Genomic DNA, 27129 nt, shown 5'->3' on the forward strand with positions numbered 1-27129 from the left:
TCCCGGTCCATCCCGCTCCCCCCGGTCCATCCCGCTCCCCCCGGTCCATCCCCGCTCCCCCTGGTCCCCCCGGTCCTCCCCGGTCGCCCCGCTCGGTCCCGGCCCGCTCCGTGCCCACCATGCCGGGGTCAGCGCAAAGGCGCCCGCAGGAAGCCCGCCCTCTGCCACGCCCCCGCGGGCACGCCCCTTTAATCGACCAATCCGCGCCCGTATTCCCTTTGATTGGCAGATTACTGACCAATGACAGGGCGGAATTGGGAGGGGAGGCGGGCTGTGCGCGGCGCGCGGTTCCGCGGGCGCGGCCTCGCGGGAGCGGCGGGGCCGCGGGTTCGAGTCCCGGCGGCGCCAGCCCGCACGGCCGCGCGCGGTATCGATCGGTGATATCGGTAATTAATCACATCCGCGTGTCTGCCCCCGGCCCCGCCCTGGGATAGCCCTGGGCAAACGCCAGGGACCCACCGAAGCTGGCCCACACAAACCAGACTCCACTTTGATTAAATTAATTTAATTTATTACCAACTAAAGCAGAGCAGCATAATGAGGGATAAAACCAAATCTCAGTTCCACCACCTAAATCCCAGTGCCAGGACCCAAATCCCAGTTCCATCACCCAAATCCCAGTGCCAGGACCCAAATCCCAGTTCCATCATCACCCAAATCCCAGTGCCAGGCCCCAAATCCCAGCTCCATCATCACCCAAATCCCAGTGCCAGGCCCCAAATCCCAGTGCCAGGACCCAAATCCCAGTTCCATCACCCACATCCCAATGCCAGGCTGCAAATCCCAGTGCCAGCCCCCAAATCCCAGCTCCATCATCACCCAAATCCCAGTGCCAGGACCCAAATCCCAGTGCCAGGACTCAAATCCCAGTTTCATCACCCAAATCCCAGTGCCAGGCTGCAAATCCCAGTGCCAGGCTGCAAATCCCAGCTCCATCATCACCCAAATCCCAGTATCATCACCCAAATCCCAGTATCATCACCCAAATCCCAGTATCATCACCCAAATCCCAGTTTCATCACCCAAATCCCAGTGCCAGGCCCCAAATCCCAGTGCCAGGCTGCAAATCCCAGTGCCAGGACCCAAATCCCAATTCCATCACCCACATCCCAGTGCCAGGCCCCAAATCCCAGTGCCAGACCCCAAATCCCAGTGCCAGGCCCCAAATCCCCATTTCATCACCCACATCCCAGTTCCATCACCCACATCCCAGTGCCAGGACCCCCCCCCGGCGGGATGCGCGGTAATCCCGGCCCATCCCGGGTGGCCCCGAGGGCCCGGGGGTGCCCCTGGTCCAGGCGGCCCCGCCGCTCCCGGGGGTTGCCATGGATATCGATCTCCCTGGCGACGGGATGCGCTTCCCACTAGATGTCGCTTCCGCCCGTGCCCGGAGCATCCCCCGAGGGCTCGGGGTACCCCCGCCTTTGGGGGGGGTGACACCCCAAAACCCCTCCCCTGGGCGGCCCCCGCTGTGCCCCCCACGCCATCCTCTCCACCGACGGCATGCGGTGCCAAAAAAAAAAAAAAAAAACCCAAATTCCCCCAAAACCGCCCAGCCCCGGGGACGCCGCCCGCTCCATCACCTTCGCTGCCTCCACGCCCTGAGCGCCCCAAAACCCCCCCAAAAAACCCCAAAACCCCCCAGTTTTTTACACGGGCGCTGCCCAAGGCGGCTCCTCCGGGAGGAACGCGGAGCCCCGGGAGCCTCGGAGCCGCCAGGGCGCCGCTTCGGGCTCGGCCGGGGCACGAAACGCCCAGGGGAAGGTGGAAGATGGATGCTCGGAGCACCCCCGGCCGCCCCCGGGGACACAAAGGCGGCTTTGAGGGCTGATTTTCCACCGCTCCCGATTAGCATCAGCAAAGGCAGCGCCCGCCGCGGGACACCGCGGATCCGCGGCTCCCCGAACGTCCCCAAAAACGTCCCCAAAACGCTCCCGGGAGGCGACATCTCCATTTCATGCGGGGTGAGCTCGCCGAACCGCGCCGGGGACACCGCGCTGGCATCAGGGGGACACTTCCCACCTCCGCTGGCCGTTGGTTCCCCCCCCCCTCCCTAAAAAAAAAAAAAAAAAAAAAAAGGAAAAAAAAAAATGAAAATAAAAGTTTCCCGTGGCGCACAAAGGCGGCGGCCGGGCATTGTCCCGGGGCTGCATCGCATTACCCGGGGCCGGCGGAGAAATCACTCGTATTTCACGCTCCATTGAGCAGCTGCCTGTATATATTTTCTGTGTTGCACTTTTAGCATGACAAAAGGAGAGGGCCTGTGAACTCCTTGCTCTTCAGACCTCTCCGACTTGTCCCCCCGAGCGGAGCCCCCCTCGGTTAGCATAACAAACTGCCACGCTTCCCCTCCGACGTGCTCGCCTTTCCCTGCTTTTATCGATTTTATTGATTTAGGGGTTTTTTTTGTGGTTTTTTTTTTTTTAATTTTTTTTTCCCGCCCCTAATTTAATGTATAGCTCAATATTTGGAGGCGGGAGGGATTGGGGATTTCGAGCTTTGTCACGGCTCTTTGTCACCCAGAAAGGTCTGGTGGCATTTTGGAGCTGTCCCCTGTGGAGGGGATAGAGCTGGAGTCACCAAACTCTGCCGAGATCCGCCTGCCGGGGCTGTGGGTTTGCCCTGAAATTTGGTTAAAAGATGGAAAAAACGGGAATTGTGGGGCTGGAATGAGGCTCAGCGGGGACCTGCTGGGGCTGGAGCAACCTGGCCTTGTCCCCAGCCTGTCCCCAAACTGTCCCCAACCTGTCCCCAATGTGTCCCCAGCCTGTTCCACCTGTCCCCAGCCTGTCCCCAATGTGTCCCACCTGTCCCCATCCTGTCCCACCTGTCCCCAACCTGTCCCCAATGTGTCCCACCTGTCTCCAGCCTGTCCCACCTGTCCCCAACCTGTCCCCAATGTGTCCCACCTGTCTCCAGCCTGTCCCCAACATGTCCCACCTGTCCCAAACCTGTCCCTAATGTGTCCCCAACCTGTCCCCAGCCTGTCCCCAACCTGTCCCACCTGTCCCCAACCTGTCCCTAATGTGTCCCCAACCTGTCCCACCTGTCCCCAACGTGTCCCCAACGTGTCCCCAGCCTGTCCCCAACCTGTCCCCAACCTGTCCCCAACCTGTCCTACCTGTCCCCAATGTGTCCCCAGCTTGTCCCCAACCTGTCCCCAACCTGTCCCCAACCTGTCCCTAATGTGTCCCCAACCTGTCCCACCTGTCCCCAACCTGTCCCCAGCCTGTCCCACCTGTCCCCATCAGGGTCACCCCAAAGGAAGAGGGATCAGAGCCAGTTCCCGGGTCCAGGCTGGGAATGAGGAGAGGGGAAAGGCTCAGGTGGGACATCGCTGTCCCTGTCCCCACCCTTCAGCCCTACAGGGACAGGAATTGTCCCCTCTGGGCCATCGGGACCCCCCTCACCTCCCTCTGCCGGGCTGGGAGAGGAAAACCCCAATTTTGGGAAGGAAACCCCCCCTGGACACGGAGTTCTGCAGGGACTGGGGGGTCCTGGAAGAAAAAGGGACAAAATCCCCCCCAAACACGGGGCTGGGACAGGCTGGGACCTTCCGACCCTTTTGATGCTCTGGGATTTCTCCTTCCTACCCCAGTGGCTCCAGGCTCGTCCTCCAGGCTTGGTGGCAGTGGCTCCGTGTCCTTGCAGCGTCCTGGGATGTCACCTGGGATGTCACCTGGGATGTCACCTGGGATGTCACCTGGCTGTCACCTGGACCCTCTGGCCTGGGAGGTGCCGGTTTGGGAGAGGAGGGGTCGGTGCCTCACCCTGGGTGGGAATTTTGGGAATTCCACGCTCCAGCCCAGCCTCGGCCACCTGGAGCCCACGGTGTCCCCTCTGGTCACCTGTGACAGGGACAAGCGGGGTGAGCCCCGTGCCAGGACAGGTCCCCAGGGACAGGGACAGTGACGCGTCCCCGTCATCCCAAACCCCTTCCCAAGCCACCCCCGCTGTCCCCAGGGGACGTTCCAGCAAAGGGACAGGCGGGAATTTGGGGTCAGGGCGCGTTTGAGGGGCTGGTGACACCTGGGGACAGCGGGACAGGGGAGAGGTGACAATGGCACCTTGGGACAGAGGGGAAGGGACAGGTGACAATGGCACTTTGGGACAGCAGGACAGGGGGAAAGGGACAGGTGACAGGTGACAGTGGCACTTTGGGACAGAGGGGAAGGGACAGGTGACAATGGCACTTTGGGACAGAGGGGAAGGGACAGGTGACAATGGCACTTTGGGACAGCAGGACAGCATGCAGGTGACAATGGCACCCTGGGACAGCTGGAAAGGGGGAAAGGGGAGAGGTGACAGTGGCACCTTGGGACAGCAGGAAAGGGACAAGTGACAATGGCACCTTGGGACAGCAGGAAAGGGACAGGTGACAATGGCACCTTGGGACAGTGGGAATTTGGGGACAGGTGACAATGGCACTTTGGGACAGCAGGAAGGGGACAGTGACAGTGGCACTTCCCGCCCGCTCCCAGGAACTGCTGGTGGCCCGGCCAGGGGCTGTGGTCAGCCAGGAGCCCGGGCAGTGTCCTGGGGATGGACAGGGATGGACACAGCCGATGTCACTTGCACTCCCCAGGAATGTCCCTGCTCCCAATTCCCAGTTCCCAATTCCCAATTCCCAGTTTCCAATCCCCAATCCCCAATTCCCAATCCCCAATCCCCAATTCCCAATTCCTAATTCCCAATTCCCAATTCCTAATTCCCAATTCCCAATCCCCAATCCCCAGTCCTCAGTTCCCAGTTCCCAATTCCCAGTTCCCTATCCCCAATTCCCAATCCCCAATTCCCAATCCCCAATCCCCAATTCCCAATTCCCAGTTCCTAATTCCCATTTCCTAATTCCCAATCCCCAGTTTCCAATCCCCAATTCCCTGCTTCTGCCACGGCTCCCACGTGGAATTTTATCCATTAAAAAACGGGGAAAAAGGAGAATTCAACCCAATTTTTGGGCACTTCTCGGAGCTCAGGAAATCTGGGGGGTTTCATTTTTACTTTTTTGAAACCAAAAGAAAATTCCCAGAATTCCCAGGATTCCCAGAATCCCAGGATTCCCAGGATTTTGGTGCTCACTGTCTCTGTGATCCCAAGGAAATCTGTGTCCCACCCCAATAGGAACGGGAAAAGCTGGCTCTGTTTAATTTGGATCTGTTTAATTTTGGATCTGTTTAATTTTGGATCTGTTTCATTTGGATCGGCTTGATTTGGGAAGAGATTGATCTTTTTAAATTGGATCTCTTTAATTTGGGAAAAGCTGGATCTGTTTAATCTGGGAAGAGATGGATCTGTTTAATTTGGGAAGAGATTGATCTGTTTAATTTGTATTTCTTTAATTTGGGATGGGCTGGATCTGTTTAATCTGGATCTGTTTAATTTGGATCTCTTTAATTTGGGAAAAGCTGGATCTCTTTAGTTTGGGATGGGCTGGATCTTTTTAATTTGCATCTGTTTAATTTGGATCTCTTTAATTTGGGATGGGCTGGATCTGTTTAATTTGGATCTCTTTAATTTGGACCTGTTTAATCTGGGAAAAGCTGGACCTGTTTCATGGCAATTCTAACAAACAAACCAAGGAATTTAGGGCAGGAAAACCAGGATTTTGCATTTCTGGGAATGCTCAATCCTCACTCATGGAACAACCAAGACCCGGTTTTTTTTTGGGGGGGGGCAAAACACACCAAAAAAAAAAAAATAAACAAATCCCAAACATTTCCCAGGGCACGAGCCCCTGGGGGAAATCAGGGATCCGAGCCCGGATTTGGGGGGAATTTGGGCTCCCGGGGGTCCCTCCCCCCTCGCCGGGCTGGGAACAGCTTGAGGGTCCAGGCGGGAATTCATTGGAATAAATTTCCATAGGGATTAATTCCAGCTCTTCCCAGCAGCGTGGAGGAGGAGGAGGAGGAGGAGGAGGAGGAGGAGGAGGATGAGGAGGGGGCTCCATCCCGCCCTTCCTCCGCAGCTTTGGGAACGCCTGGAGCCCATCCCGGCCCTCCCAAACCTCCGCTCCCGAGGCTGGAAACTCCAAATTCCCCAAATTCCCCAACTTTCCAAAAAAAAAAAAAAAAAAAAAAAAAAAAAAAAAAAATCCCAATAATGAGAGAAATTTGGGAATGTGCAAAGGGAATTTCCGCGATGGAAAACCCGCGGGTGCTCAGCCAAAAAAAATCCCCGTTTTGGGCACAAAAAGAGGGATTTTGGGAAGGATTCTCTGTGTCCCAAGAGGGGGAGGGGGGGCACAAATGTCCCCAAATTCTGCTCATCCTCCCGCCCCATTTCCCAAAAAACCCAAAATTTGGGAATCCCAGGAACTGCCAAAGCCACGGGGTTTTCCAGCCCCTGGTGGAGCAGGAGAAAAATCAGAATTTCTCCTATTAAAGAGCACAAGAGCATTGAAATGACAGATTTGGGGTTTTTTTGGGTTTTTTTTTCCCCATTCTGTTCAGGATTTGGGATTCAAATAAAGAAATCCAGGATGGGGAAAGCACGGAAAGAAGCAGAGGAACAGATTTTTTAATTTTTTTTTTTTTTTTTTTTTTTGTGGTTAAATTTGGGAGGTTTGGAGGCTCTTTTAGGGGTTGTGAGGGTTTGCTTCCATTGCAGGAAAACAAAAAAAAAAAACCAAAAAAAAAAAAAAAAAACCCAAAAAAACCCAAAACCAAAACAAAAAAAACCACAAAAAACCCAAAAAAACAAAAAAAAAAAAACAAAAAAAAACAACAAAAAAAAAAAAAAAAAAAAAAAACAGAAAAAAAAAAGAATTTTCTAAATTTTCCTGGAGAGGTGGGGAAGGGAAATATAGCCACAAAAATAAATAAGTTTTGAAAAAAAAAGCCAATTTGAGGTGAAAAATGGGATTTTTGGGGTGGATTCTGGAATGCCCCCCTGGGGGATCTGAACCTGCTCCTGCCGCGGCTCCCGCGTGGAATTTTTTACATTAAAAACGCCAAAAAAAAGGAGAATTCGACCCAATTTTTGGGCATTTCTGGGAGCTCGGGGAATCTGGGGGATTTTTATTTTTATTTTTATTTTTAACCAAAAGAAATAAAAAATCCTTGGAGCTTTGGGAGCAGCCCGGACATCCCCAGCTGGGTTTGGGGTTTTTTTTTTGGGATATCCCAAAATATTCCCGGTGTTCTGCTGGTTCCTCACCTGGGCTGGGAGGCTCCGAAATTCCCCAAATCAGCCGAGCTGGGTTTTTCTGGAAGTTTCTCCCGGAATTCTTGGGAATCGGGATGGAGAGGCCAAAAAATCCCAGATTGTTGGAGCGGCAAAATTCTGATTTTTCACCCACGTGGAGAAAAAAATAAAAGCTGGAATTGGAGGATCAGGGGTGGGCACAGGGGGGAGGCGAGCCTGGAATTGAATTTTATTTGGTGTGAAATACATTTTAAAAATTTAAATCAACTAAAAAAAAAATAAATACATTTAAAAAAAAAATGAAATAAATTTTAAAAAATAAAATACATTTTTAAGATTTAAATCAATTTTTAAAAATAAAATACATTTTTAAAAATTAAATTAATTTTAAAATAAATATATTTATATATAAATATATAAATAGATAAATAGATAAATATATAAATATATAAATAGATAAATAGATAAATATATAAATAGATAAATAGGTAAATAGATAAATAGATAAATAGATAAATAAAGTTTAAAAAATTAAATGAACAAATAAAGTACACTAGAATAAGTAAATAAAATATAATAATAATATAAATAAAATGCACTAGAATAAGTAAATATCATGAATAATAAATAAATAAAATTAAAATAAATAATGTAAATAGGAATGTAATTTAAATAAATAAATAAATAAATAAATAAAATAGAATGAATAAATTAAATAGAGTGAAATAGAATAAAATAAATGAAACAAAACAAAAAGCAAAAGAAATAAAATAAAATAAAATAAAAATTTAAATAAAATAAAATATAAAAGAAAAGAAATTCAAATAAAATATAAAATAAAATGTAAAATAAAAATAAAACATAAAATAAAATAAAATAAAATAAAATAAAATTAAAATTAAAAATTAAAATTAAATAAAAATTTAAAATAAAATAAAATAAAATAAAATTTGAAATTAAATTAAATTAAAATAAAATAAAATAAAATAAAATAAAAATAAAAATAATTAAAATTTAAAAATAAAATAAAATAAAATAAAAGAAAGTAAAATAAAATTTAAAATTAAAATAAATAAAATTTAAATGAAAATAAAATGAAAATAAAATAAAGTAAAATAAAGTAAAATAAAATAAAATAAAGTAAAATAAAGTAAAATAAAATAAAGTAAAATAAAATAAAATAAAATAAAATAAAATAAAGTAAAATAAAGTAAAATAAAATAAAGTAAAATAAAATAAAATAAAATAAAATAAAATAAAATAAAATAAAATAAAATAAAATAAAATAAAATAAAATAAAACAATCCATTTGTAAAAGGCATTTTGGGCTCAACCCCCGTGCCTCAGTTTCCCCTCCATCCCCCCTCCCCCACCCACCCACGAGGACATTGCACCAATTTTTTTTCCCCGCTGGGAGGGGAAATAAAGGAAATTTCATGGCGAAAATAAAAATAAAAAGGGGGGGGGGGACGCCGGGCAGGACCCCCCGGTGCCCCCGAGCCCTTTGGCCCCTTTACCCACCCGGGGGGGTTCCCCATTTCCCCCCCCCCCAAAAAAAAAGTGATTTTAAAGCAAATACGTGGCAGGGTTTTCCCTATTTTCCCCTTTTATTTCCCAAAAAAAACCCTGAATTTTAAAGCGAACAGGTGGCAGGGTTTTCCCTCTTTTCTATTTCCCCCCCTTCCCCCCCAAAAAAAAAGCGATTTAAAAGTGAACAGGTGGGAGGATTTTCCCTATTTTCCTTTTTTTTCACTTTTATTTTCCAAAAAAACCCAATTTTAAAGCGAACAGGTGGGAGGGTTTTCCCTCTTTTCCTCTTTTTCCCCTTTTATTTCCCCAAAAAACCCAATTTTAAAGCGAACAGGTGGGAGGGTTTTCCCTATTTTCCTCTTTTTTTCCCTTTTATTTTCCAAAAAAACCCCAATTTTAAAGCGAACAGGTGGGAGGATTTTCCTTATTTTCCTTTTTTTTTTTTTTTTTTTTTTTTTTTGCTTTTATTCCCCCCCCCCCAAAACCCTAATTTTAAAGCAAACAGGTGGGAGGATTTTCCCTATTTTCCTCTTTTTTTCCCTTTTATTTTCCAAAAAAACCCCAATTTTAAAGCGAACAGGTGGCAGGGTTTTCCCTCTTTTCCATTTCCTCCCCCCTTTTTTTCCCCCCAAAAATAAAAAAGCGATTTAAAAGTGAACACGTGGCAGGATTTTCCCTATTTTCCTTTTTTCCTCCTTTTATTTTCCCCAAAAAACTGAATTTAAAGCAAACAGGTGGCAGGGTTTTCCCTATTTTCCTCTTTTTTCCCTTTTATTTTCCCAAAAAAACCCCAAATTTTAAAGTAAACAGGTCGGGATTTTCCCTTCCCCCCCCTTTTCCCCCCTTTTTTCCCTCCTTTTATTTTCCCCAAAAAATCCAGATTTCAAAGCAAACAGGTGGGGGGTTTATTCCTCTTTCCTTTTTTTTTTTTTTTTCCCCAAAAATCCGATTTAAAAGCCAACATATGGCTGAGTTTTCCCACTTTTCCCAACTTTTCCAAATCCTCCTAAAGGAGGAAAAGTGGCAAAAAGCTGATTTGTTTAATTCTGTTTCTCGCTGGTCAACTCCTTAAAAAAAAACCCCAAAAAAATCTGAATTTCCAGCAGGGAATATTTTCAAATCCTTCTTCCAGAGGTGGGCGCAGCCCAAACACCCCCAAAAATTGGGAATTTGGGGTCTCAGGCATTCCCTGCTCCAAAGGAGCTGATTTGGGATTATTTGGGATGGGGAAAACCTCGATATTTGGGGAAAAAAAGAGGAGGAGGATTCACTGGGATTTGGAAAATCCTAAAAAAAAAAAAAAAAAGCAAATTTTCCTTAAATAAAGGCAAGAAGGGCTGGAAGGGGAATCCAAGTTTCAGCCGGGTTATTCCAAACACTCCCCAAAAAAATAAAATTAAAAAATGAAAATAAAAAATAATAAAAAAAAATTTAAAAAACCCACATAAAATAAAGACAAAAATAAAAAAATAAAAATAAAAAATAAAAATAAAATTATTCATAAAAATAAAAATTATTCTTAAAAATAAAAGTAAAAGTAAAAATAAAAATAAAAATAAAATAAAAATAAAAATAAAAATAAAAATAAAAATAAAAAAAAAAAAATAAAATAAAAATAAAAATAAAAATAAAATAAAAATAAAAATATCTCTGCGGCTGGGAAATGGGGTTTGGGATTTCCAGGGGAAATTCCCGCATGGAAAAATTCGGGAATTCTCGGATGGGATCGGATCCTCCCCCATCCCCGGGGGCAAATCCAGCCCGGAAAGGACCCAAAGGCTCCAAATCCTCCCCCAAAGGCAGAATTCCTCCCCGGGGGCGTTTCCTGCCCCATCCTGCGGGAATTTGGGATTTTGGGGCATTCTCTGCATTCCAGGAGGTGCCCCATGACCCAAAGGGGGTTTTCCCAGTTTTTCCTTCCTTTCCCGGTTTTTTTGTGCTGGTTTGGGACGGGGATTGGGACTGGGACTGGGATTGGGACTGGGATTGGGATTGGGACTGGGACTGGATTCTGGGATTGGGACTGGGATTGGGAGTGGGATTGGGGCTGGGGCTGGGACTGGGATTGGATTCTGGGATGTCCCCAAACCTCCCTGCCTGGAAAATCCTCTTTTTGGGCTGTCCCAGAGCTGTGGGATCCCGGGATTTTCCTCTGGGCTGGGTGGGAATTCTGTCCCCACCCCTTCCCAGCTTTTCCCAAGGGAAAATCCCGGGTTTTCCTCCTCTTCCTCGGCGGGAATCGCCTGGGGCATCCGGCCGGATCCTTCCCGAGGCGGGGCCGCTCCCGGGAACCTCCCGCAGCTCCGCCCGCTCCTTCCCGGATTCATCCCTGTCCCATTCCTGATCCCATCCCTGATCCCATCCCTGATCCCATTCCCACTCCCCTTTCCTGTCCCCTTCCCTGCCCCTTTCCCACTCCCATTCCGCTCCCGTTCCCTGTGCACTTTCCTGTCCCTTTCCCGGTCCCATTCCCAGGCCATTCCCATACTTGTTCCCATCCCAGTCCCATTCCCATTCCCATTCCCATTCCTGATCCCAATCCCATTCCTGCTCCCATTCCTGTTCCCATTCCCATTCCTGATCCCATTCCTGTTCCCATCCCAGTCCCATTCCCATCCCAGTCCCATTCCTGATCCCAATCCCATTCCCGCTCCCATTCCCGGGGCTCCTCCTGGAAAGCGCTGCCTGGCACGGCCCCTCAGCGGTGCCAGCCACACCCGGATCCCAAATGTCACCGGTACCACCTCCCGATTGTCACCAGTGCCACCTCCCAATTGTCACCGGTGCCACCTCCCAAATGTCACCGGTGCCACCTCCCAATTGTCACCAGTGCCACCTCCCAATTGTCACCGGTGCCACCTCCTGATTGTCACTGGTGCCACCTCCCGAGTGTCACTGGTGCCACCTCCCGAGTGTCACTGGTGCCACCTCCCAAATGTCACTGGTGCCACCTCCTGAGTGTCACTGGTGCCACCTCCCGAGTGTCACCAGTGCCACCTCCCAAATGTCACCGGTACCACCTCCCAAGTGTCACCGGTGCCACCTCCCAAATGTCACCGGTGCCACCTCCCGAGTGTCACCGGTGCCACCTCCCGCCCTTCCCGGGTGGACAACACCCCTCTGGAAAGAGCTGGGCAGGATGGGAGGGTCTGGGAGGCCAAAAAATCGGGATTTTGGGGGATTTTGCCTCCTTTTCGAGGCTCTGTGCGGGGCGGGCACGCGGGGCGGCGGCGAGGGCGCGGCACGGAACCTTCCGGAACCATCCCAACCAAACCCAGGCGGGAAACGCGGGATGAACCGCGAGGCGAAGGCGCTTGAGGGAAGAGAAAAAAAAAAAAAAAAAAACCAAAAAAAAACCCCAAAAAACCCCACGGGGAGCAGGCAGGAACCTCCCGAAACTCCCCAAAAATCCCCTCGGGAGCCTCGGGGGAGCTGAGCCGGGCCCAGCTCGGCTTTAATTGTGGGGGAAAGCGGCGCGGCCCCGCTGAGCGCCGCAATTCCCGGCCCGGCTGGCGGGCTCGCCCTGCCCCCAGCACCTCTTGATTATGATTAGGGTGGTTAATTTGGTGTGCACAGCCCGGGCATCTGGGCCCCCACCTGCTCTGAATATGCAAACGCCGCTGATTTTGCTCCTGGGGGCCGGGGGGCAGGCGGGGAGCGGGGGAAGGAACAAAGAAACCCCACAAAGGAGCGGGGTTGGGCCTTGGAGGGGATTTCCTGGGATTGTCAAAAAATGGGGGGATTCGGCCTTAAAGGGAATTTCCTTGGATTGCCAGAATTGGGGGGATTCGGCCTTAAAGGGAATTTCCTTGGATTGCCAAAAAAATATGGGGGATTCGGCCTTAAAGGGAATTTCCTTGGATTGCCAAAATTGGGGGGATTCGGCCTTAAAGGGAATTTCCTTGGATTGCCAGAATTGGGGGGATTCGGCCTTAAAGGGAATTTCCTTGGATTGCCAGAATTGGGGGGATTCGGCCTTAAAGGGAATTTCCTGGGTTCGCCAGAATTGGGGGGAATTTGCCTTAAAGAGCAATTCCTGGGTTTGCCAGAATTGGGGGAATTGGGCCTTAAATGGAATTTCCTGCGTTTGCCAGAATTGGGGGAATTGGGCCTTAAATGGAATTTCCTGGATTGCCAAAATGGGGGCATTCGGCCTTAAAGGGAATTTCCTTGGATTTGCAGAATTGGGGGAATTTGCCTTAAAGGGAATTTCCTGGGTTTGCCAGAATTGGGGGATTCGGCCTTAAAGGGAATTTCCTTGGATTGCCAAAAAATGGGGGGATTCGGCCTTAAAGGGAATTTCCTTGGGTTGCCAAAATGGGGGATTCACCCTTAAAGGGAATTTCCTTGGATTGTCAAAATGGGGGGATTCGGCCTTAAAGGGAATTTCCTTGGATTGTCAAAATGGGGGGATTCGGCCTTAGAGGGAATTTCCTGGGTTCGCCAGAATTGGGGGGAATTTGCCTTAAAGAGCAATTCCTGGGTTTGCCAGAATTGGGGGGATTTGGCCTTAAAGAGAATTCCTGGGTTTGTCAGAATTGGGGGGATTTGGCCTTAAAGAGAATTTCCCTGGATTGCCAAAATGGGGGGATTCGGCCTTAGAGGGAATTTCCTGGGATTGTCAAAACAGGGGGAATTTGGCATTAAAGGTGAAAATCCCTGGTTTCCCAAAATGAGATTTTGGCCTTAAAGAGAATTTCCTGGGATTGCCAGAATTGGGGGGATTTGGCCTTAAAGGGAATTTCCTGGGATTGCCAAAACAGGGGGAATTTGGCATTAAAGGTGAAATTCCCTGGTTTCCCAAAATGAGATTTTGGCCTTGAAGGGAATTTCCTGGGCTTGCCAGAATTGGGGCGATTTCCACCTTACACCTGAATTTCTTTGTTTTTTCCAAAATGGGATTTCGGCCTTAGAGGCGAATTTCCTTGTTTTCCCAAACGTGGAGATTTTCCCCTTACATCCAAATTTCCCCAGTTTGTTTTGCCCTTTTCCCCCTTTTTTCCCAACTCTCCCCCAATCCTGAGTGTTTCCTTTATGTTTATTTTATTTTATTTTATTTTATTTTATTTTATTTTATTTTATTTTATTTATTTTATTTTATTTTATTTTATTTTATTTTAATCCATAGGAATTATTGGGAGGTGGCACCACGAGGAATGGAAATCCTTGGGATCACCCCGGGAGCAGCTCGGGTCTCCCTCCACCCTCCCTTCCTTCCTTTCCCTTTTTCCTTTTTAATTAATCAAAAAATCAAATTAAAAAATATTCTATTTTTTCCCCTTTTAAAATTTTTTTTTTTTTTTTTTTTTCCCTCCAGCAATGAAAGAAAAAATTGTGAATGGCTGGATTAGAACCGAGAGGAGACAAAAGAGAAAAAAAAATTAAATATTTATATATTTATATTTGAATTTTAACATATATGAATAAATGTATATATAATATATCTTAATATATATTTATATATTAGATATATATTTACATAACATATATTATATATATCTATATATAACTTATATATATTTATATAACATATATATTTAGATATTAAGATATAAATGTATAATATATAAAAATATATTTACATATTCATATATTTCTAATTATAATCCCAGCCTATTTCTTGTTTCAGGTGGATTTTCAAGTTTCCCTGGAATTTAATCCCCTTAAAATATTCCCAATATTCCCTTAAAATATTCCCGATTTTAAACAAAGCATTCCCAGCAACTGTCCCAGAAAACACCCGGGGGTTTTGCTGAAATTTTCCCAAATTTCCTTTTTTTTTGTTTTATGAGTGGATTGGGGGGGAAAAAATGAAATAAAAATACAAATATAGATGGGTATAAAATATCCCAAAGAGATTTATTTGCCTTTTATTTCCCTTTTTCCAGGTTTTAAACCTCCCCTGGCTCCGGTGGATAAATCCCAGTGTGGGAAATTCCCAAATTTTCCCAGTGTGGAAAAACTTGAATTCCCAGTTGGAAAAAAAAATAATAAATTCTTTTTTTTAAATTTATTTTTGGTGGTGTTGGAATCCCCTTCAATCCTCAATTTTTTCATTTCCCATTAAAAAAAAAAAAAAAAAAAAAAAAACTGGGAGAAATCCCAAAAAAAGCTTCACCCACCTCTGCCCATCCAAGGGAATTTTGGGAATTTGAGGATCAGAGAGGCTCAAAACACGACTTTTTTGGGTTTTTTGGGTTTTTTGGGGGTTTTTTTTGGGTTTTTTGGGGGGTTTTGGGGGTTTTTTTGGGTTTTTTGGGGGGATTTTTTAGGCCACAACCGTTGACCAAGGGTGGATCCAGCGGGAAAAGGGCTGGGATGGAGCTGGGAATTTATTTGGGATTTAGGAAAAGCTCCTTGGGGCAAAGAGCCGAGAGGGAAGGGCAGGAAAAATGGGGGAAAATTGGGGAAAAAGGGGGAGAAAATGGTAAAAATGGGGGGAAATTGGGAAAAAAGGGGGGGAAATAGAGAAAAAAATGAGGAAAGTTGAGGAAGAAGGGGGGAAATTGGGGAAAGTTGGGGAAAATGGAGAAAATTGGGTGGAAAGGGGGAGAAAATTGGGGGAAAGGGGGAAAATGGTGAAAAATGGGGAAATTTGGGGGGAAATTGGAAAAGGGGGGAAAACATTGGGGGGAAATTGGGTGAAAGGGGGAAAATTGGGGAAAATTGGGGGAAAAAGGAGGGAAATTGGGGGAAATGAGAAAAAAGGGGAGAAATTGGGGGAAATTGGGGGAAAAGGGAGGAAATTTGAGGGAAATTTTGGGAAAAAAGGGGGAAATTGGGGAAAAATTGGGGGAAATTGGGGGGAAAGGGGGAAAACTGGGGAAATGGGAGGAAATTTGAGGGAAATTTTGGGAAAAAGGGGGGAAAATTGGGGGAAAATTAGAGAAATTGAGGGGAAAGGGGGAAAATTGGGGGAAATGGGAAAAAAGGGGTAAAAACTGGGGGGAAAGGGGGAAAATTTGGGGAAAAAAATGGGTGAAAAAAAGGGGAAGGAGAGAGAGGGGGTGAGAAGAAAGGCCGGGAGAAAAAAAGGGAACCTCGTGATGAGCACCCGGCTGGGCAGGGGGGGGAAAGGGGGGGCTGGTGGCTTAATTACCATATTCAAATCTAATTAATTCCCCTTTGCATAAAGAGGCCACGGCCGGGCGTGGGACCGGCCTTGCAGATGGCGTCTCAGGCTCAGAACCATTTCGGGGCCGCCGGCCATCTTAGAGGCACGGGAGGAGGAGGAGGAGGAGGAGGAAAAGCGGGAGGAGGAGGAGGATGAGGAGGAGGAAAAGGAAGAGGAAGATCGGGAGGAGGATGATGAGGATGAGGAGGATGAGGAGGAGGAAAAGGAGAAGGAGGATGAGGAGGAGGAAAGGCAGGAGAAGGATGAGGAGAATGAGGAGGAGGAGGAGGAGGATGAGGAGGGTGAGGAGGAGGAAAAGGAGGAGGATGATGAGGATGAAGAGGAGGAAAAGGAGAAGGAGGATGAGGAGGAGGAAAAGGAGGAAGAGGAGGAAAAGCAGGAGAAGGATGAGGAGGAAGAGGAGGAAAAGCAGGAGAAGGATGAGGAGGAAGAGGAGGAAAAGGTGGAGAATGAGGAGGCAGAGGAGGAAGAGGAGGAGGCAGAGCAAGAGGAGGATGATGAGGAGGAGGAGAAGGATGAGGAGAAGGAGGATGAGGAGAAGGAAAAGGAGGAAGAAGAGGAAAAGCAGGAGAAGGATGAGGAGAAGGAGGAGGAGGAAGATGAGGAGGATGAGGAGGGTGTGGAGGATGAGGAAGATGATGAGGGTGAGGAGGAAAAGGTGGAGAATGAGGAGGGTGAGGAGGAGGCAGAGGAGGAAAAGGAGGAGGAAGAGCGGGAGGAGGATGATGATGAGGAGGAGGAGAAGGATGATGAGGAGGAGGATGATGAGGATGAAGAGGAGGAAAAGGAAAAGGAGGATGAGGAGGAGGAAAAGGAGGAAGAGGAGGAAAAGCAGGAGAAGGAGGAGGAGGAGGAAAAGGTGGAGAATGAGGAGGCAGAGGAGGAAAAGGAGGAGGAAGAGCGGGAGGAGGATGATGAGGATGAGGAGAAGGAATAGGAGAAGGAGGATGAGGAGGGTGAGGAGGAGGAGGAGGAAAAATGGGAGGAGGATAAGGATGAGGAAGAGGAGAAAAAGGAGGAGGAAAAGCAGGAGAAAGACAAAGATGAGGAGGATGATGATGAGGAGGAGGATGAGGATGAGGATGAGGATGATGAGGGCGGCCCAGCCCACGGCATGGAGCGGCTGCTGAGGGCACCCAGCCCCTGGCGGCCTTGGAGGGTTAAAAGCTGGGAATGAGGGAAAAATGTGGGAAAGGTTCAGAATTTGGAGGTTTTGAGGCCTCTTGGGATCATCAGGGGATCCCAAATCCAGCCCCACCATGGCCTTGGAATGTTAAAAACTGGCAATGAGGAAAAATGTGGGAAAGGTTTGGAATTTGGAGGTTTTGAGGCATCTCGGGATCATCAGGGGATCCCAAATCTGGCCCTGGAGGGTTAAAAGTTGGGAATGAGGGAAAAATGTGGGAAAGGTTCAGAATTTGAGGGTTTTGAGGCCGCTCAGAATCATCAGGGGATCCCAAATCCAGCCCCACCATGGCCTTGGAATGTTAAAAGCTGGGAATGAGGAAAAAACGTGGGAAAGGTTCAGAATTTGGGGCCTTTGAGGCCTCTCAGAATCATCAGGGGATCCCAAATCCGGCCTTGGAGGGTTAAAAGCTGGGAATGAGGGAAAAATGTGGGAAAGGTTTGGAATTTGAGGGTTTTGAGGCCTCTCAGGCTCAGTTGGGGATCCCAAATCCAGCCCCATCACGGCCTGGGTGGGGCCTGGAGGAAGAAGGGGTTTGAAAGAAGGGAATGAGGGAAAAATGTGGGAAAGGTTTGGAATTTGGGGCCTTTGAGGCCTCTCAGAATCATCAGGGGATCCCAAATCCGGCCTTGGAGGGTTAAAAGCTGGGAATGAGGGAAAAAATGTGGGAAAAGTTCGGAATTTGAGGGTTTTGAGGCCTCTCAGGATCATCAGGGGATCCCAAATCCGGCCCCATTGTGACTTTGGAATGTTAAAAGCTGCGAGTGAGGGAAAAATGTGGGAAAGGTTTGGAATTTGGAGGTTTTAAGGCCTCTCAGGCTCAGTTGGGGATCCCAAATCCAGCCCCATTGTGGCCTTGGAGGGTTAAAAGCTGGGAATGAGGGGAAAATGTGGGAAAGGTTCAGAATTTGGGGCCTTTGAGGCCTCTCAGAATCATCAGGGGATCCCAAATCTGGCCTTGGAGGGTTAAAAGCTGGGAATGAGGGAAAAATGTGGGAAAGGTTTGGAATTTGAGGGTTTTGAGGCCTCTCAGGCTCAGTTGGGGATCCCAAATCCGGCCTTGGAGGGTTAAAAGCTGGGAATGAGGGAAAAATGTGGGAAAGGTTCGGAATTTGAGGGTTTTGAGGCCTCTCAGCCAGGACTGGGGCTCCCAAATCCGTCCCCACGCTGATGGGACGGAGCTGATCCCCATCCCCAAGGTGGATGTGGGAATTTGTGTCCTCGGGGATGGAGAAGGAGGAACCCAGAGGAAAATTCCAGCCCCATCTCCCACGGCTGATCCCAAATTTCCACCGGGAAACCCGCAGGCACCCAACCCCCTCCTGCATTTTTTTTTTAGGAGAAAAATTGGGATATTTTCCCTCTTTCCCCCCCGCCCCTTGCTTGGGATGAAGCAATCCTGCTGGAAAAACCTCCCCGGGCTGCCAGGCTCACCCCGGGAAAGGTGAAAGTTATTTTTCCTAATGTTTTGGACAGCTCGGCTGTCACGTGGAGAGGGAAAAAAAAAAAAAAAAAAAAAGGGAAAAAAAAGGAAAAAAATAGAACTTGGAGGAGGGAGGACCTGAGGGGATGTGGATTTTTGGATTTTCTCCCTTGACTGGTTCCCGAGGATGGGATGAGCTGCGGCTGCCGCGGGGTTCTGCTCATCCTCACCCCCCTTCCCTGAGCTGGGACCCCAAAAAGCAGCAGCTGGGAAGGGTTAAACGCCGGGAGAACCGCCTTGGGATGGAGCAGGAGGGGAAAAACGGAGGGAAAGTCCCCTTTAGGAGGATTCGGGGATGGGTTTGGGTCGTGGAGGGGGGATTTTGAGGTGTAAATTAAAAAGGAAATGGGGGAAAAGTCGATTTATTTGGATCCTGAGCAGTTCGGTTTTTCACTGGTTCCGGGAGGAGGTGGGGTGTGAATATTTCCCAAGAGGAATGTCAATAAAAAGGGGATAAAATAGGGATAAAATGGGAATAAAATGGGGATAAAGATGGGGATAAAAATGGGGATAAAAATGGGGATAAAGATGGGGTTAAAATGGGGAAAAAATGGGGATAAAGATGGGGGTAAAAATGGAGAAAAATGGGGATAAAGATGGGGATAAAAATGGGGATAAAAATGGGGGTAAAATGGGGATAAAAATGGGGATTAAATGGGGATAAAGATGGGGTTTTAATGGGGATAAAGATGGGAATAAAGATGGGATTTTCCCCGTAAAACAACGGGAAAAGGATTGGGATGAGGCCTCACAGCTGCTCCCTGCTCCCCCAAATCCCTGCTGGACAGAGCCCGGGGCAGACCCCACATGGAAAACCCAGTTCTGGCCAGCTGGGCCTGCAGGAAAGGAGGGAAAAGCAGGAAAACCCCAAACTCACCCCATCCAGGAGAGGGGTGAGGATCCTCGGGAGCGCGGAGCCGACATCCCGGCGGTCCCACGGGGATGGGCTCGGAGCAGACCCCAAAGAGCCTTCCCCAGCTCCCAGGGCAGGAAATCCCAGCCCACGGCAGCCCCGGCCGGGATTTCTGGGATTCGGGGTCTTCCCAAGGCTCCGGATCTTCCATCCCGGTCCCGGTCCCGGCCAGGGATGGGGCTGGAGCGGGGCGAGGTGGGAATTCTGCTCTGCAAAAAATGGAGTGAGGGGTTCTGTCAGCTCCAGATCCTGACTGATCACCCCAAATTCTCATTGATCACCCCCAAATCCTCGTGGATCACCTCCAAATCCTCGTGGATCACCCCAAACATTCATTGATCACCCCAAACTCTCATTGATCACCTCCAAATCCTCGTGGATCACCTCCAAATCCTCGTGGATCACCCCAAACATTCATTGATCACCCCAAACTCTCATTGATCACCTCCAAATCCTCGTGGATCACCCCAAACACTCATTGGTCACCCCAAACTCTCATTGATCACCTCCAAATCCTCGTGGATCACCTCCAAATCCTCGTGGATCACCTCCAAATCCTCGTGGATCACCTCCAAACATTCATTGATCACCCCAAACTCTCATTGATCACCTCCAAATCCTCGTGGATCACCCCAAACACTCATTGGTCACCCCAAACTCTCATTGATCACCTCCAAATCCTCGTGGATCACCTCCAAATCCTCGTGGATCACCTCCAAATCCTCGTGGATCACCCCAAACACTCATTGGTCACCCCAAACTCTCATTGATCACCTCCAAATCCTCGTGGATCACCTCCAAATCCTCGTGGATCACCTCCAAATCCTCGTGGATCACCTCCAAACATTCATTGATCACCCCAAACTCTCATTGATCACCTCCAAATCCTCGTGGATCACCCCAAACACTCATTGGTCACCCCAAACTCTCATTGATCACCTCCAAATCCTCGTGGATCACCTCCAAATCCTCGTGGATCACCTCCAAACATTCATTGATCACCCCAAACTCTCATTGATCACCTCCAAATCCTCGTGGATCACCTCTAAATCCTTGTGGATCACCCCAAACTCTCATTGATCACCCCCAACAAACATTGATCACCCCAAACTCTCATTGATCACCCCAAACTCTCATTGATCACCCCCAAATCCTCATAGATGAACTCCAAACCTTTTTATTGCCTTTTTTATCCCCAAAATCGTCCCCTCCTGTCCCTGTCCCTGTCCCCAGCCCCATCCCTGGGCAGTGGGACCAGCAGAATTCCAGGCCATCCTTTCCCCCCTGCCCGGCGCGGGGAGGAGCTCGGGATAATCCTGGATTTAGGCAAAACCCGGGATTAGTAAGAACCAAGTTTAAATTCAGCAGGGCCCTTTCCCTGCAGCATTCCCGATCCCACATCAGGAACGGGGGAGCTCTGTGATTCTGGGATCCGGGGAGATTCTGGGATTCTGGGATTCTGGGATTCAGAGATTCTGGGATTCTGGGATTCTGGGATTCCGAGATTCTGGGGTTCTGGAATTCTGGGATTCCGAGATTCTGGGATTCTGTGATTCCGGAATTCTGTGATTCTGGAATTCTGGGATTCTGAGATTCTGGAATTCTGGGGTTCTGGAATTCTGGGATTCTGAGATTCTGGAATTCAGGGATTCTGAAGTTCTGGGATTCTGTAATTCTGGGGTTCTGGAATTCTGGAGTTCTCAGATTCTGGAATTCAGGGATTCTGAAGTTCTGGGATTCTGAGATTCTGGGGTTCTGTGATTCTGGAATTCTCAGATTCTGGGAGATTCTGGGATCCCGGGATTCTGTGAGTGCTGATATTCAAGGAAAACATGGAATTCCAAACTTTAGCCTGGCTAGCGGGTTCTCAATGCGCTGAGGGGGCCGTGCTGGCTGCCGGGGGACATCTGGACACCAGCCCAGAGGGGTCACGGTGGGGTCGGAACGTCGGCAAAATCCCAAATCCCATCGCTCCAGGAGCTTCCCGGGATTGCCACCCACGCCCCGAGTGACACCTCGAGGTGACACCAGCCACGAGCCTGGAGGCGACACCTCGGGAGCACAGAACATTGTCCTGCTGCTTTTTGGGCTGGTATGAGCCCCTCAGTGGCTCCACCCCGACCCCACATCCCTTTTCCCAGAACATTTCCCTGTTGGTTTTTGGGGTTCCTGTGTAGGATGAGCCCCTCGGCGGGTTCCACCCCGACCCCACATCTCTCTTTCCCAGAACATTTCCCTGCCACTTTTTAGGATTCAGATTCCTGGGTAGGATGAGCCCCTCAGTGGGTCCCACCCCAACCCCACATCCCTTTTCCCAGAACATTTCCCTGCCACTTTTTAGGGTTCCTGGGTAGGACGAGCCCCTCCAACAGGTCCTACCCCAACCCCACATCCCTTTTTTCAGAACATTTCCCTGTTGGCTTTTAGGATTCAGATTCCTGGGTAGGATGAGCCCCTCAGTGGCTCCACCCCAACCCCACATCCCTTTTCCCAGAACATTTTCCTGTTGGTTTTTAGGATTCAGACTCCTGGGTAGGATGAGCCCCTCAGTGGCTCCACCCCGACCCCACATCCCTTTTTCCCAGAACATTTCCCTGTTGGTTTTTGGGGTTCCTGTGTAGGACGAGCCCCTCCAGCAGGTCCCACCCCGACCCCACATCCCTTTTCCCAGAACATTTCCCTGTCGGTTTTTGGGGTTCCCGCGTAGGACGAGCCCCTCGGCGGGTCCCACCCCGACCCCACATCCCGAGCGCTGCGGGGCCGAGCCGGGCGGCTCCGGGGAGAAGCGGCGGGGACCGAGGAGATGATTGGGGTGGCCCGCGGAGTAATTATCTCATTGGGCAACTAATACCCTTTCAAGCGGAGCGGGGTGGGGAAGCATTGTTCGGGCTGAGGGATTACATCAACCCGCCCGAGCAGACAATGTGCTCCCCCTGGGAAGAGGCAGCTCAGCCCCAGGGGGACAGGAGGGCGGCAGCGGCCCGAGCTGTCTCAATTAGCGGCTGTCCCGCCGAGGATCGGGGTGGCGGGGGGCTCCTCGGGGGGCCTGGGGGCACCTTCAGCATCCTTAACCCTTCCGGGGGACTTGAGCCCTGCGGGGACAGCGAGATGCCAGCAGGGCTGGATGTGTCCCCTCCTCCCCCGCCGCGGTGCGGAGAGAAAAGCCGGCCTCGTTTTCTCGTTTTTCTGCCTTTTTTTTTTTTTTTTTTTTTTGCCTCCTGACAGCCCAGCGCCGGCCCCTTCCAGCCTCGCGGCCTTGTCCTTGCATGGGGTTGGGGACAGCGGGGTGGCGCGGCCTTGTCGCCAAGCGCAAAAAGCAGCGCGGGGGAAGGACGGCAACAACCGCGACACCGGCACCGGGGGCACGGCGGCTCCTCATCCTCCGGGGCACCCCGGATCCTCATCTACAGTGACACCCCAGATCCTCATCCACGGGGAACCCCAGATCCTCATCTACAGTGACACCCCAGATCCTCATCCACGGGGCACCCCAGATCCTCATCTACAGTGACACCCCAGATCCTCATCCACGGGGCACCCCAGATCCTCATCTACAGTGACACCCCAGATTCTCATCCTCCGGGGCACCCCGGATCCTCATCCTCTGGGAGTACCCCAGATCCTCATCCACGGGGTACCCCAGATCCTCATCCACGGGGGACACCCCAGCTCCTCATCCTCCGGGGACATCCCAATTCCTGCATCCCCCGGGGGACACCCCAGATCCTCATGTACGGGGGACACCCCAGATCCTCATCTACAGTGACACCCCAGATCCTCATCCACGGGGACACCCCAGATCCTCATCCACGGGGAACCCCAGATCCTCATCCCCTGGGAGTACCCCAGATCCTCATTCCCGGGGGCACCCCAGCTCCTCCATCCCCCGGGTGCACCCCAGGTCCTCCATCCCCCGGGGATACCTCAGCTCCCGCACCCACGGGGGACACCCCAGCTCCTCCATCCCCAGGGGCACCCCAGCTCCGCACCCACGGGGGGCACCCCAGTTCCTCATGCTCCGTGGGCACCCCAGCTCCGCACCCACGGGGGGCACCCCAGTTCCTCATGCTCCGTGGGCACCCCAGCTCCGCACCCACGGGGGGCACCCCAACTCCTCCATCCCCAGGGGCACCCCAGCTCCGCACCCACGGGGGGCACCCCAACTCCTCCATCCCCAGGGGCACCCCAGCTCCGCACCCACGGGGGGCACCCCAACTCCTCCATCCCCAGGGGCACCCCAGCTCCGCACCCACGGGGGGCACCCCAGCTCCGCACCCACGGGGGGCACCCCAGCTCCTCATGCTCCGTGGGCACCCCAGCTCCGCACCCACGGGGGACACCCCAGCTCCTCCATCCCCCGGGGCACCCCAGCTCCTCATCCTCCGTGGGCACCCCAGCTCCGCACCCACGGGGGGCACGGCAGCTCCCGCGTCCCCCGCGGCCCCCGCAGGCTGTGCCCAGGGCCCGGGGACGCTCCGGGCTGGCTCCGCGGGCGCTCAGGCGTGAGGCCACCGCGCCAGGTTAGCGGCGGGGCGAGGGGCCGGCCCCACCTGGCCCTCGCCATCCGTGGGGTGATTAAACACGGGGCTCCCAGCTGCCATACATTTTTAAATAAATGAATAATACATAGCGGGGGTGATAAATAAATAACGGCCGTACATTTGAACTTAGCCTCTGAGAAAATCCTTTTAGTTCAAAAGGAGCGGGGCGCTCGGAAAGGGGAGCCCATGCATTTTGAATGGGCTGCCATCGAGTGTCAGCGCCTGGCAGGGGAGACGAGGGGGGCAGGGAGCGAAGGAGGGAAAGAGGGAAGGAGGAAAAGAGGAAAAGAGAGAAAGAGGAACAGCTCGGGGAGGAGGGAAAGAGGAAAAGAAGGAAGAAGGAAAAGAGGGAAGGAGGAAAAGAGGGAAAGAGAGAAGAGGAACAGCTCCAGGAGGAGGGAAAGAGGAAAAGAGGAAAAGGGAGAAAGAGGAACAGCTCGGGCAGGAGGGAAAGAGGGAAGGAGGAAAAGAGGGAAGGAGGAAAAGAGGAACAGCTCCAGGAGGAGGGAAAGAGGAAAAGAGGGAAGGAGGAAAAGAGAGAGGAGGAACAGCTCCGGGAGGAGGGAAAGAGGAAAAGAGGGAAGGAGGAAAAGAGGAAAAGAGGAACAGGTCAGGGAAGAAGGAAAGAGGAAAAGAGGGAAGGAGAAAAAGAGGGAAGGACGAAAAGAGGAACAGCTAGGGGAGGAGGGAAAGAGGAAAAGAAGGAAGGAGGGAAGCAGGAAAACAGAGAAGGAAGAAAAGAGGAACAGCTCGGGGAGCAGCAGGATAAGGAGCCCCGTGCAGCCCTGGCACCCGGAGGTTGTGGGCGCTGGGTCCTCGTGGAGGATGAGGAGGATGAGGAGGATGAGGGAGGGATTTGGGTCACTCAAAGCTCAGGAGTCCCGCCTCGCAGAGGCTCCTCGGCCCCATGAAGAGTGGGGTGGCCCTGGAAGGTATTCCCGACAAACGCAGCGGGGTTGAGGTGACAGGGAAGGGGTGAAGCGCTGGAGGCTGGGCCAGGACGGGGTGGCCGGGGTGGGGAGGGGACAGCCAGGGGGGACATGGTGTGAGGAACCCATTTTTGGGGAGAAACCCATTTTTGGGGGAATCCGATGGCAGAGGAGCTGCAGGGGGGACTGGGATTGGCCCCGAGGCTGCCCCAAACCCTGCATGGGGTCACACCTGCCCTGGCACGTGTCACCACTGCCATGCAGAGCCGTGACATCGATGTCCCTGCCACGTCCACGTGTCCTGGCCATCGCCACGGATGTGTGGGCCACGAACCCCAAAAATCCTGACCATCCCCACGGATCTCTGAGCCACGAACCCCACAAATCCCACAAATCCTGACCATCCCCACGGATCTCTGAGCCATGAACCCACAAATCCCGGCCATCCCCATAGAACTCTGAGCCATGAACCCACAAATCCCACAAATCCTGACCATCCCCATGGATCTCTGAGCCACGGACCCACAAATCCTGGCCATCCCCACGGATCTCTGAGCCACGAACCCACAAATCCTGACCATCCCCATAGATCTCAGAGGCATGAACCCACAAATCCTGACCATCCCCATAGATCTCAGAGCCATGAAGCCACAAATCCCACAAATCCTGACCATCCCCACGGATCTGAGCCATGAACCCACAAATCCTGACCATCCCCACAGATCTCTGAGCCACGAACCCACAAATCCTCGTGGATTCCTCCAGGGCAGGGTGGAGGGGACGGGGACGGTGGCAGCAAGGGCAGCGAGGGCAATCACGTGTGCCCTGTGCTGGTGGCACTGGGACCAGTGAGACCCCACTGGCAGCCCCAAACCCACCCCAAAACCCCCCATTTAGGGACTGAATCCCCCTGGCAGCGCCAAACCCACCCCAAAACTCCTCATTTAGGGGCTGAATGCCCCTGCCAGCGCCAAAACCACCCTAAAACTCCTAATTTAGGGACTGAATCCCCCTGGCAGCGCCAAAACCACCCCAAAACTCCTCATTTAGGGGCTGAATGCCCCTGCCAGCTCCAAAACCACCCCAAAACTCCTCATTTAGGGGCTGAATCCCCCTGGCAGCGCCAAAACCACCCCAAAACTCCTCATTTAGGGGCTGAATCCCCCTGGCAGTGCCAAACCCACCCCAAAACTCCTCATTTAGGGGCTGAATGCCCCTGCCAGCGCCAAAACCACCCTAAAACTCCTAATTTAGGGACTGAATCCCCCTGGCAGCGCCAAAACCACCCCAAAACTCCTCATTTAGGGGCTGAATGCCCCTGCCAGCGCCAAAACCACCCCAAAACTCCTCATTTAGGGGCTGAATCCCCCTGGCAGCGCCAAAACCACCCCAAAACTCCTCATTTAGGGGCTGAATCCCCCTGGCAGTGCCAAAACCACCCCAAAACTCTTCATTTAGGGGCTGAATGCCCCTGCCAGCTCCAAAACCACCCCAAAACTCCTCATTTAGGGGCTGAATGCCCCTGGCAGTGCCAAAACCACCCCAAAATTCCTCATTTAGGGGCTGAATGCCCCTGGCAGTGCCAAAACCACCCCAAAACTCCTCATTTAGGGGCTGAATCCCCCTGGCAGTGCCAAAACCACCCCAAAATTCCTCATTTAGGGGCTGAATGCCCCTGGCAGTGCCAAAACCACCCCAAAACGCCTCATTTAGGGGCTGAACACCACAAACCGGGCAGGGCTGACCCCACCCTCCCCTCGCCACCAGCAGACTCCCCCCAGCTCCACCCTGCCCCCAGTCCATCAGCCACGCTCCAAGGATGCCCACAGCTGGCACGGGGTGGGGGGAAATTTCCAGAATTCCCATCTCCCCCATCCCAGCACCCCCCAAAGGAGGAAATCTCCATCTCCCCCAGTCCCGTCATCCTCCAAGGGGGGGAAATTTCCATCTCCCCCCATCCCAAGGAGGAATCTCCATCTTCCCCCAACCCAGCATCCCCAAAAAAGGGGAAATTTCCACCTCTCCCCATCTCATCATCCCCCCCAAAGGAGAAATCTCCATCTCCCCCCATCTCATCATCCCTCCAAAAGGGGAAATCTCCATATCCCCCCATCCCAGTATCCCTCAAAAGGGGAAATTTCCATCTCCCCCCAGCTCATCATTCCTCAAAAGGGGAAATCTCCATCTCCCCCTATCCCTACGTCCCCCCAAAAGGGGAAATCTCCATCTCCCCCCAGCTCAGCATCCCCCAAAAGGAGAAATCTCCATC

The 27129-nt window shown here is 50.7% G+C and overlaps 1 protein-coding gene across 1 annotated transcript in view; it reads right to left on the reverse strand.

The window, feature by feature from the left end:
• Positions 1–1579: 1579 nt before the first annotated feature.
• LOC128800802 (translation initiation factor IF-2-like) overlaps positions 1580–27129 on the reverse strand; it is a 43698-nt gene continuing 18148 nt past the window's right edge. Inside the window, exons 3-7 of the mRNA XM_053966253.1 lie at positions 19355–19594; positions 7156–7281; positions 3771–3848; positions 3594–3679; positions 1580–2053 (exon numbers count right to left, since the gene is read on the reverse strand). Of these exons, the coding sequence (XP_053822228.1) occupies positions 1580–2053; positions 3594–3679; positions 3771–3848; positions 7156–7281; positions 19355–19594 (1004 nt within the window). The remainder of the gene's footprint in view (positions 2054–3593; positions 3680–3770; positions 3849–7155; positions 7282–19354; positions 19595–27129) is intronic.

The sequence above is a fragment of the Vidua chalybeata genome, chromosome 27 (genome assembly GCF_026979565.1).
Source record: "Vidua chalybeata isolate OUT-0048 chromosome 27, bVidCha1 merged haplotype, whole genome shotgun sequence".
NCBI lineage: Eukaryota > Metazoa > Chordata > Aves > Passeriformes > Viduidae > Vidua > Vidua chalybeata.